The sequence below is a fragment of the Dendrobium catenatum genome, unplaced genomic scaffold, assembly GCF_001605985.2.
Source record: "Dendrobium catenatum unplaced genomic scaffold, ASM160598v2 fragScaff_scaffold_853, whole genome shotgun sequence".
NCBI classification, from domain to species: Eukaryota; Viridiplantae; Streptophyta; class Magnoliopsida; order Asparagales; family Orchidaceae; genus Dendrobium; species Dendrobium catenatum.
In genome coordinates this window covers 8,166,239-8,178,112 of record NW_021319315.1, presented here as the reverse complement: position 1 = coordinate 8,178,112, position 11,874 = coordinate 8,166,239, and the positions used below count along the sequence as shown (strand labels likewise).

Sequence of the window (11,874 nt, the reverse complement as noted above, 5' to 3'; positions counted from 1 at the left end):
TATAGAATCTTCTCAGTAATTAAGGCATACCTAACTTATATTATTAATATTATATATATAATATATATATTATATATATTACTAATATATTATATATATATTATTATATATATATATACTCATAATATATATATATATATATATATATATTATAATTCTTAAATAAATTAAGATACATAAACGATTAGCTATATATATTAAATTTAAAAATAAGTTAAATTAAAAATAGTTTTAATATAATATCATTTGTATATAATATATTTTTAGAGAATCCACTGTGCCATTAAAGAAGGGTTTCAAATAATTTTAAAAATAATTTTAAATTCTAATATATTTAATATATTTATTTAGTTAAATAGTAATTTTATATTTAAATATATTTAAAACAAAATAAGGTTTTTATAATATGTTTAAGAGTAATTTAGTATAAAATTCCTCAATTTTAATTTTCTAAAAAATTTAAGTTTATGGTGATATATTTTATTAATTTTAAATGTAATTATAATGAGAATTTCTAAAATTATAATGTATTTAAGAGCGTATTTTTTAAAATTAATTTAAAATTAATTATTAAAATGAATTACAATAATTATTTATAAGTTTTTTTCTTTGAAATTTAAAAAATAACTTAATAATGATTTTTATTAATTTATAGGAAAAATAATTTAAATTTAAATCTTTATACATGTAATATTAATAGTCATTTAAAATATTTAATTAATTAAAACATTAACCTTAATAGAAAAATATCTTCTATTTAATTTTAAAATTAATATATTAGAAAGAAAAATAAATTCTATTGATTTTTTAAACAATCATATAATCATAAAAATATTTTTTTATTATTTAAAATTAATTATTTATTTCAAATATTACTTAAACATTAATATATATATTAATATTAATATATTATTAAAAATAACTTAAATTTAAATCAAAATATATAAATACTTTCCTTTAGAAATTATAAAATATATTTAAAAATAGGATTTTAAAAATATTTGTAAAAATTTTAAAGAAATATTTTTAATACATGTTATAACTAAGTATTATTTAAAAATAAAAATATTTACATAATAAAAATAACTTAAAATATACTTAATATTTTAAACTAATTTTATTTTTAAATTAAGGAGAATAATTTTCTAAAAATTTTGATATATGATATGTAATTTTTGAATTTTAAATAATTTTAAAAATAAATGTACATTAATTTTTAAAGAAATTAGTTTAAAAAATAATTAAAATTAATTGAAAAGTAAAATTTTATTTATAGCGATGGTGGGAGGCTACGTGGCGAGGCTTAATTGGTTGATTTAAAGCCACAGATGCAATTTGCAATCTTTGCTAATGACTATGGTACTATGCAATTATTGATAATGATTACAGCGGCGCGAAAATCAGTGCCCGCCACTTAACCACGTAGGCGGGGCTCCGTGGCTATTCGATCCTCCATTTTTTATAACGGATTCCCAGGATATCGTCGTAAGCGAGATCTAACCATCAGAGCGATTACGCGGTTCAGAAGAAGCCACGAAACGACGGGATCTCCATTGTTGATCGAGTGATCAACGGTAGAGATCTCGTACACCTAACATAGGCCACCGAGACACCATATGTTGCATTTTTTAAATCGTTCTCTCAAACGACTTGACAAAATGCGATGAAATTTTAAACTCTAGTTACACTAATGAAGAGTATTCATGGGGGATAATTTTCATGGTCTAAAATGTGCTTAATGCAAAGCTAATTAACTCTAAGTATCCTAAACTTGGGTTTGAGTTTTTACCTAATCCAATGGATGGATTCCAGAGATCTTGGGCTTATTGCACTTGTAGACTATCCACACTCCTATTTGTAGAAGAAATTGCATTTTGAAACGCACTGAATTGACAGGAAATCACCTTGGAAGAGTTTTGGTCTTAGTTCGTCAGAGATCTCACCGCCGGCGGGGTCTTGATAGTGGGTTTTGGTAGAGAGATGTGGAGGGAGGTTGTGAGAGCTTTCAAATGAAAGTTCTCAAGCTTAGAGAGGTTAGGGGGAGAAAAAAATGTAAAAAGTCCTAAACAAGTAATCCTAATAGCCCTATTTATAGTCCCAAGTCTTTGATGAGCGTATAGGATTATATCTAAGGTTAATTATGAGGGAATTAAGTTTATTGGTTGTGGTTTGGGTCAATGCATGATTAGGAAGTATTTAAATGCATTGAATATGGAGAATTTGACCTAAATAGATCAAGTTTGGCCAAATAGGGCTTGGTTTGACCAAGCTAAGTGTTGACTTAGTCAACATGGTCAAATAAGTCCAAGGGGTGAGGGGTTGAGCAGGAGAATGAGTTTGAATGGATCAAAATTAAAATTAGGGCCATTTGGGCTATTTTGGTCAACCTAGGTTGACCTCGTCAACAAGGTTGACCCAGGGCCTGGGTCTTGGTTTCACAGATTTGGTTCGACCCACTAAACTCAATGGGAGGGGTCTTCGGGTCTGACTTGGTCAATTTGACCAAGTCAACCCCCCTTGACCCAGGGTGTAGGTGAAAACAACGTCAACATACATATCCACATACATTTTTAATGTATTGCAACAAATAAAAGTATCTATGTTATGTCAAGACGGTTTGCAAATTAGACTTATAATAATTCCTGAAATATTATTTAACTGTTGTAGGTCAAAACATATATTTTAAAATTTTAGTGGTTATTATACCTTCCAAGGGGACATGAATGTAAGAATGTATATTCATCATCATCCATCAAAACCTTTGAGCAACAACATTGATGTGTAAATCCAAATCAAACAACTCATTTTAACAACATTCACCAGTAACTCCAATAAGTAGCAGAAGTATGTAAAAAAAAGAAAAAAATAGTCGGTCCCAACCTTATAGATAAAGGATGAGTAGGCTTGACAAAAAAAGAACCTCCAAAATAAAATTATGTGATAAGTTGTTCTGTGAGTCCAACATTTCTCCATGCAACAGTCTTAAGGAATAGAACCTTCTTAATTTTAAATCATATAATAAAGGCATTTTCAATATCCACACCAAACCTCCTAGCATTCTTTTCTCTCCAAATGTAATAAAGTAAACAAGTAGTAGCCAAGTAAAAGTAGTTCTTAGCATTTTTTTTTCATATTTCTCCAATTCATAAACATAAGGAAAAAGCTTTTTTTTTTTGGAATTTTGGGGGAAATGCCCGTATCATTGATAAAAGAAACAAATTACAAGTGTGCAATGAGTAAAAAGAAAAATAAAACCCAGGGACTCAACGACAAAAAGAGGATCCAGGTAGTAGAAAGAAAAAAAGGCTACAAAGAGCTAAGCTAAACAAATAATGCAAACAAAGCATTGAAGGAGTCTGGATGTTAAGAAGAGAGACATAATCGAGAGTAGCTTCAAAAGTGTCAACCATGAGCAGAACCCCTGGTTACCAAAAGACCGTCCAAGGGGGGGGCTGGAGGAGATCAACATTTATCATTGTCCTTCTAAAAAATAATAGTAATCATGGTAGTGAGACACAAGGAGAAAACCAAAAGGGTCAGGGGCAAAACTTCATGGGAAAATACTGCCATCCAGTAACCACACCAATTATGGCAAATGAGATATAGAGCTTGAAAATCCTTACATAATGATATCTTTTGCATAACAACCTTCTTAATTTTAACAATCAAAGTTGCATGACAGTCATAAGTTCCACAAAAAATTCTTTCATTCCTAGCTCTTAAAATATGATAAATGGCAACACACGAACATAACATGTAGTAGCTAATCCAACAGTCAGTCAGCCTTTGTTCGAAAATGCTACCAAACAAATGATGGAGATTTGGCTTTCTAAGGATATCACCCATCCAAGGGAGAAATTTTTTGATAATGGTGAAAGTGAAATGTCATTCAAAGAAGAGATGAGAGTGAGATTCCAACTAAGTAAAACAAAAACAACACAAAATCGAAATGTGAATCCCACAAGTAGCCATAATCCACTGTTTTAAGACCACCTTTAAAAGCCAATCAGGTAAAAGCAAAAAAAAGAAGAGCCAAATTTTTATACCAAACATATTTGTGCCAAGATACGACCTCATGGGATGGGAAGAATTGCATATGAAAGCTCTTAAAATCAGGCTTATGTATACCTAGCTAGATATGATGCATAAATTGGTGTTCAATAGGTATAACTGATAACTTGGGTCCTAATTGTAATAGTGGTGTCAAAGCTAGTTGGGAGAGCCTGAATTACCCCGACAATAACCTTAGAAACCTCCCAGGAAGAGAGAGTAGAGTAGCAGTTAACCGATGAATGGCTACCCAGTATGTCAGTAATAGAGAGACCATTGTACAACGGGTCCCAGAGAGGGACGGTTTACTATGGGGGTGAACAGAAAGAGAGATAAAATGTCTAATGTTACCTGCAACATTACACAACAACTTCCAGTAAGGCGACTTATTAGGCACATGGGATTTCCATAGAGTGTGATACTTAAAGCTCCACCAGTCAAAGAGCAAATTATTGGAGTTAAGGAACCTCCAAACGAGTGAAGCAAAGAAAGCATGGTAGAGGGAGTCAATGGATGGGATACCCATACCATGATGACTCTTGGGTTTTCAGGTGTCTTTCCACCCAATGGTGTGAATTTTTCTCAGATTTACGTTATCAAAGTAATGAAATCTATGGCACAGATAGTTAATAGTTTGAAGCAGCCTTTAGTGAGGATAGAGCCTCTAATCTAGTATGCCAAGGTGTTGCAAAGAGTAAATTTTAGATATTAGATTATGCCAGTGAAGAAAAGAACTTTTGCTTTTCAACCATCCAGAGATTTTGCAATTCTATTGATTAGTGGCTGAAAATCAGCAGGCCTCAATTTTATGTAAAAAGATAGGCAAACCCATGTATTTGATGGGCTAAAAGGTTTGGGTGATATTAAGGGTGTCACAGATGTGGGAAGCCTGGGAGTGCTCTTGGAGAGTATGATAGTGCTTTTTAGTGGATTGACATATAGCCTCGAAACAGATGCAAACTGCTGCAATAAGGAGTTGAGGGTGTGAGCGTTACTTATATTGGCTTTACCAAAAACAAGCAGGTCATCAGCAGACATTAAGTGAGAAATGGAAGAGAGGCCCGAGCCCATCCCAAAAAGTTGTAGTGATTGGTAGCCTGATCAAAGCTAGAGGAAAGGGCATCCATGACCACATTGAAGAGGTAGGCGGAGAGTGGGCAGCCATAATGAAGCCCAGAAGTAGAAATAAAGAAACCTTCAAGCGTCCCATTGATATAAATGGAGAAATGGACATCCATGATACAAGCTTTAACCTAGGAGATAAACTTATCAGGGAACCCCTTTTCAAAGTGCCGCCAAAGAAGAAACTCCCGAGAAATGATTTCGAAGAGTTGGCATAAGGAAGAAGTTTGAAGCTCACGAGAGAAACGAATAAATGATGCCAAAAAAATGTTGGCATTCAAAAAACAAATGAAAATGAGTTTCCTCAAACTCAAAATAGAAGGAGCAAAGTGATTGTGAAGTGATATTTCTTATAGTTAATGCATCAGCTGTTTTTAATCCTCCAACCAATGCCAACCAAGCAAATAAAAAATATCCAAGAGAAAAATTTTTTTGCCAAATGAAAGCATTCCATGAGACAGTTTGCTGTTTTAGGTAAAATCCTTCAAGAAATTTTTTTAAAATTAGTTTAGGATTGTCTTTCCAAGACATACAACTATTAGTAACAATATCTATATTAAGAATAACAGCTCTCAATTGTTGAGGGAGAGCAGTAGGAAAATTCCAACACTGATCATCAATAAAGTTAGAAACAGGGGCATTATGAGGAAGGTAAGGAAGTGTATTTTGATCTTCCAATATATCTAATAAATTTCTTCCCCCCGTTAGATCAGAGATCTCAAAGAGAAGAAATTGAAGGATGCCAAGAGACAGCATAAAATATATTTACACCACATGTGCGGAACACTTTTTGCTTGAAAAGTCATTAAATAATTCATCTAATTAAGGTGAATCCAAATGCATTTATTTTGTATAGATTCTTTGAAGAGCGAAAGCTTTTTCTAGAATTTTGAAAGCTACAAGAGCCTTTCTCCTTTCTCTTTCCTTGAGCTGCACCATCACCAGCCAGCACTTTTCTCAATTCTACTGTTTTTCCTCCCCCTTTTTCTCATGGCAATTACACCAATTCCTTGAACGAACACCAAAACAAACCATCCATTTCACCCTCATCTCTTTATCCCACTCAGCTTCCTCATCTATAATTACGCCACATGCTTATCAAATCTTAGTATTTTAATAGCTAATTGCTGCGCTAATCTCAGCGATTCTCTTTCCTCGAATCCCAACTCATCTCTATTAAACTGCATTTTATTTGTTTTTTCCATGGATGGCTCTCACTTTCCCCCACTCCCTCACATTTATTGCGTTTCTGAAGGAATCACTGTCAGGATTTGAACACTTGAAAGCCCCAAATATCTTCCCTTCTCTCCCCCTCTCCCTTCTCCATCCTCCTGCTCACTGTTCCCGCAGTTCTCTGTCTAATAAGTACTGTCTGCTCTACGGTCTGCGCTGCCCTCCATATTCGCTATTTTATTTACTTCACCTTTTTCCTCACCAAGTTTCCTATAACAAAAGTGTCTGCTTTTGATCCTCAAACCGCTTTTACTCTGTTTGGCTTACTGAACTGTACAAAGATTTCTTCGGAAATGGTTTGCTGTTTTTGCTGTACTCTTCCACCCTTCCCTTCTCTTCTCCTATTAAACTCCCAGTTTCGAGGCGCACAAGCCAAGTTCTAAAACCTCTCTTTTCTGCCCCCCCAAAGCGAGCTGTTTTCATGGATTGGGATTCGAAAATGACTCTATGTGAGTTGCCTGAATTAGAGCAAAATGATGGTGAGGCAAATTTAAGCCTGGATTGCTCTGTTGATCTCAAACTTGGGGGTTTGGGCGATTTGGGATTGGCTGAAAACTGGAAGGAACAAAGGAGAGCTTCGACTGCAAGCTCTTCTAAGAGGCAACGAGCACCGGGTAACAGCAGCCAAACTGTATTCTGCCTTGTTGATGACTGTAAATCTGATCTTAGTAGCTGTAAGGAGTATCACCGGAGACATAAGGTCTGCGAGCTTCATTCCAAGACTCCTGTAGTGATGGTTGGAGGCCAGGAGCAGAGATTCTGCCAACAATGTAGCAGGTAATGGAACAGGATTGCTAGAGTAGAAAGCTGAAAAAATCTGGTCTTGTTAATACCTTTTTTTCTTATGATTTTGATTGCTTTATCAGTCCTCTTTTTTTGCTTCTACAGTTTAAGCTTATCCTTTCATCCTCTTGATATTTAATTTTGAAATTTCTCAAACTTTGATATGAGACCAACAGCTTTGCTTGCTGAAATCTAAATAAGGAAGGTGAAGTTTTTGTTGCTAAGGCTCTATTTATTATTGTTTTTTTTCACTTGATTTTCTGAAAATTAACAATTTAATTATGGAGGGGCTGTTATTTTCATGTGAGTACGATCATGACTATAATATTGTACTGAGAGAACCTCATGCTTTCTGTTTCTTTAATCTCTTGCAAGATGTATGGTTAGATATTAATCTTATTGTGCCATTTACTTATTATAGTAAATTAAGCTATCTATTCGATCTCGGGTTTGGCATTACGAATCACTTGTCCTTATCTGCTCCAGCTTGTTGGCATTTTCAGGACAGGATGTTGACAAGGATTATGCCGCCACTTAATGCTTTATATTTCGTGCTAGCTTTGGATTTGGTAGGGCTAATTTGAGAAAGATAACAACTTTCATTCTATCAAAATAGAGTGGTTGAAAAGAAAGATCAAATGATGTGGCAACATGTGATCCACATAGCTTCTTTTCAGAAAAATATCACGTATTATCATCTATTTTGACCTTTTTGCCAGCAATTTCGACTGAATAGTACTCATTCTAAAGCAACCAACCAACCATTAATACTCTTTCAGATGCAAACAAAGCATCCGTTTTCTACCCCTTAGTAAGATTTTTTTTTTATTGCACTTCACTTTTCCATATTTTTTTTATTTTGTATCTGTTATTTCGTGGCCAATTTATAAGGATTATTGGTGAGCTGTTGCTTAGCTTGGTTTGCTAAAAACTTCTGTTATTTTTTATTTTTTGTGATGTTTGAGTGCATAAGCAAAATTCGATATTTAATCCAAAACTCTTCACAGATCATTACAATTAAATTAGCTTAATCCTCAAGTTCTTCTTTTTCTTTTAAATGAATCATAAAATATGTTGCTAAAGCTCATCACTTTGAGATAGAGTACTCTTTTTAAACTAATAGGCCATGGGTTCTTTCACCAGTTCTTTCAGATGAAGAGTGCTTTCGCAGTGAACCTTTTACTTTTGTTTGTTGTTGCATGTTTGTTCACTCCCGACACTGTATTTTCTCTTTAAGAGACAATAAATCTCTGCCAAATCTCGTCCACCTCTATTTTTCATTCTTTCCCCGTTGTTGTTTTATCTACCTTGGAACAATAAAATCTCTTTATTTTTTCACGGGAGATAGTAAGCTTTTTGCTCTTTTGTTTGTCCCACCACCTCTCTGTGTTATAATAATCAAATTTTCTTAATTTTGGATATTGCTTAAGGCTCATTTGGTCAATTGCAAAAAAGAATAAAAATGATAATTTGTTTGCTTATTTTGAATATAAAGATTAAGTTATTACTTTCAAGGAGTTTTAAAAAGATTTGTGAAGATTTAAACCAATATTGATATTTAATTACATCTAACCAAATAATAGATTTAATAGATTTCATCATAATTGCTTTTAAAATTTGATTTCTATCTTCAAGAAACCCAATGAGCCTTTACACTCCATCGAAGCTTACAATGTTAAATTGTTTAATTAGCTAATCTAACCTCATGTTTCCTCTTCTTGATTGATTTAGGTTTCGTTTGGAACGGCTTTCTTACTGCTTCTTAAAGCACCTTTTTAGTACAATAAATAAATTTTTTATATTGAAAAACTGCTTTAAGAAGCAGTGAGAAAGCCGTCCCAAACGAAGCCTTAATGAAGTGTGGAAATTAACAGTAATTTCACTTCAAACCATGAGTTGGGCTGGTTCTTAATATTTTTTAGCTTTTTATTCTTTCTTGCTTTCATTTCGAAGTACCAGTTGGCACTATTAATTGTATGTTTGGTTCCCTAGCTACAAGTTAGCACTACTTGACTCTAATTTCCTTACATGAATCTTATTAAATTTTCATTTGTTTATGATTCAGCTGGTGTTGTTAAACTACTATGCCATTTTTGGTCATATCTTATCTAATATTTTATTATAAAATATGCAAGCATCCAATGGGATTTTTAGCACATTCATAACTTCTTCCAAGTTTGTAGACTTTTCTATATTCATGAGGTATCTAACAGCAGGTAGGATTTTTAGTATAATAATTAAACCAACTAAACAATTTGTAATAATCCCATACTATCAGAAAGAAAGATCATATCAGAAAAATAATGTATGAAATTGTTTTCAGGAAACTGAAACCTGAAATTAGAAGATAAACTAGAAATAAGACAAATCAAGGAAAACCAAAATCAAAGTGATTATGCATATGTACTTTATGTCTACATTCTTTATTTTGTAATATTTCATTGGTACGATTCTTTGGCTTCGTTTGGGACTGCTTTCTTAGTGCTTCTTATAGTAGTTTTTAGTATAAAAATAAAAACTTTTCTCTAGAAAGCTGCTTTAAGAAGCAATAAGAAAATTATCCCAAACGAAACCTTTATCTTTAGCATTTGCTTCCTTCATTTGATTTTCTTCTTTCTGAATGAAAGATTTAAATTGTAGCATTACTATCATTCATGAAGCAAATATTTTTAGTACCTGGTGGGAAATGTTACAATTTTCCTGCCTGTTTCTTGTAACGCAATATGAAATGTTTCCCTTAAAACTAAATCTCAAACATCGAGCTCTGCCTTCACATGTATCAACTTGGCGTTTAAAATATAAGAATCTACTGTTATTCCCTACTGGGCCTGTTTCTGAATAATTCCGTAGTAATCATGTATTTCAATTGGTTTATGAAAATATGATTAGCTATTTAACTCTACATTAATCTTTTCGAAACAACAAATTCATATCTGCTTTCGTTCTTTCCCTGCCAGATTCCACTTGCTGATGGAGTTTGATGAGGTCAAGCGAAGTTGCAGAAAACGTCTTGATGGTCATAATCGCCGTCGAAGAAAGCCGCAGGTGGAGGCAAACTCTGGGAACTTGTTTTCAAACCAACATGGTATGTTTTCTGAGCTTGACCAACTCTTTGGAGGAAATATTGAGTTTAGTCTCATATCAGAGGTCTTAAAAGTCTAGAAGAAATATATGGTATCCCTTAAGAAGGGGAATCGCTCACAAAAGTGGATGAAACGTCTACTAAACCAAGTAATGCATAAGATGATGCATTTATGGTTTACTTAATTTGTTGCATTTGGATTAAGTGGTCGAAGGCCTAGGTATTAGGCTTTGTTTGGGACGGCTTTCTTACTGCTTCTTAAGGCAGCTTTCTAATATAAAAATTCAAAATTTTAAATTAAAAAGCTGTTTTCCATACTCACCTTACAATAAGCTATGGATTAAATATTTTAACGGTAACATACTTCCTGCACCTCAGCATCCAGGTTTTCATCCTACCCCCAAAATTTTCCAAGTGCTGGAACGGAGGCAGCTTGGAATAGCAGTGTCAAAATCGAGGAAGACACACTCTACCCCCTGCTCCCACCGCCGATAACTCAGTTTGTCGACAGAGTACCGCAGCCTCCCTCACATCATTTTGCTACCGTCTTCGATCCGAACTATGAAGAAAACAAGCAGTTCTTCCTCCACGACGGCCGTGACATAGCCCACAGCAGCAGGATAGCAATTGAGCGAGCTACTGTCTGCCAGCCACTCCTCAATACCATCTCTTCTGCAGCAGAGAGCAGCACCAATAGTATATTGTTCTCAGATAGATTATCTCCGGTCTTCGACTCTGACTGTGCTCTCTCTCTTCTGTCATCCTCAGCTCAGACCTCATGTATCAACCAAAGCCATATGGTTCCAGCGGATAGGATTCCAATGGGCCAGCCTTTGCTCTCTAATCTACACTATGGTGTGAGCCTCAGTGGATACTCTCATTCACCAATGGAGGAAGACCATGTGGGAACTGTTCTGGTTCCAGATTCTGCTGAAACTGATCTCCATTGTCAAAGTATGTTTCAGGTTGGGGATGAAGAGGCCTCAGATTGTGCATCTGAGTCCATTCCCTTTTCATGGCAGTAGATCATTAGATGCTTGTAATTATTTTGGTTTCTTCAGATTTCAGCTTTGTGTTCTTATGTTTTGTTTGACTAATGGACCAGATTGTTTCCTTTTTGTTGCTGTAACGTCAAAAAAGATCATGTTTGGAGGCATGCATGTATAAATTGAAGTAAATTTCTTCTTGCATCGACTTCCCAGAGATTGTTTGCACAATACAGTTAGTGATGAAGGTTCTTCAGTTCAAATTTATAAGATCCCCTTCATTTAAGACCTTTTAGGTTTTGAATGAAGGCATATTCATAAACTTTTGATAAAATATTTTGATTGTTTTGTCAAAATCTCAAGGACTCCACAAATAGTTTAGAATGATTCTCTTTAATCATTTAATACGCTTTGAGTATTTGAGTATCTTAACGATATTAAAATTGAGTGATGAGTAAGCTCACCGAAGGAACTGAACTCATTTTTGTTAGTTCATCAATAATTATTGTTTTCCAATAGAAATGAAGGGATTCTGAAAATTTAGGTGTTTGATTTTATGAAAAAATAGATCCAAAATAATTTGTATAAGTATTTGGAATCCTATCTTTAGTTTATTTT

At 33.8% G+C, this 11,874-nt stretch overlaps 1 protein-coding gene across 1 annotated transcript; it reads left to right on the top strand.

Moving 5' to 3' along the window:
* Positions 1-6,084: 6,084 nt before the first annotated feature.
* Positions 6,085-11,418, top strand: LOC110101322 (squamosa promoter-binding-like protein 18). The gene is made up of 3 exons (XM_020829180.2): positions 6,085-7,182; positions 10,146-10,273; positions 10,649-11,418. The coding sequence occupies exons 1-3, from the start codon at positions 6,827-6,829 to the stop codon at positions 11,293-11,295; spliced, it is 1,131 nt and encodes a 376-aa protein (XP_020684839.1). The 5' UTR covers positions 6,085-6,826; the 3' UTR covers positions 11,296-11,418.
* The last annotated feature ends 456 nt before the right edge of the window (positions 11,419-11,874 follow it).

What these genes read in the sequence shown, in the direction of transcription:
- LOC110101322 (XM_020829180.2), top strand. Translation starts at nt 6,827, where the DNA reads ATGGATTGGGATTCGAAAATGACTCTATGTGAGTTGCCTGAATTAGAG. An exon ending in TTCTGCCAACAATGTAGCAG is followed by an intron (nt 7,183 to 10,145) that starts GTAATGGAACAG and finishes TTTCCCTGCCAG; the next exon opens with ATTCCACTTGCTGATGGAGT. An exon ending in CTTGTTTTCAAACCAACATG is followed by an intron (nt 10,274 to 10,648) that starts GTATGTTTTCTG and finishes CCTGCACCTCAG; the next exon opens with CATCCAGGTTTTCATCCTAC.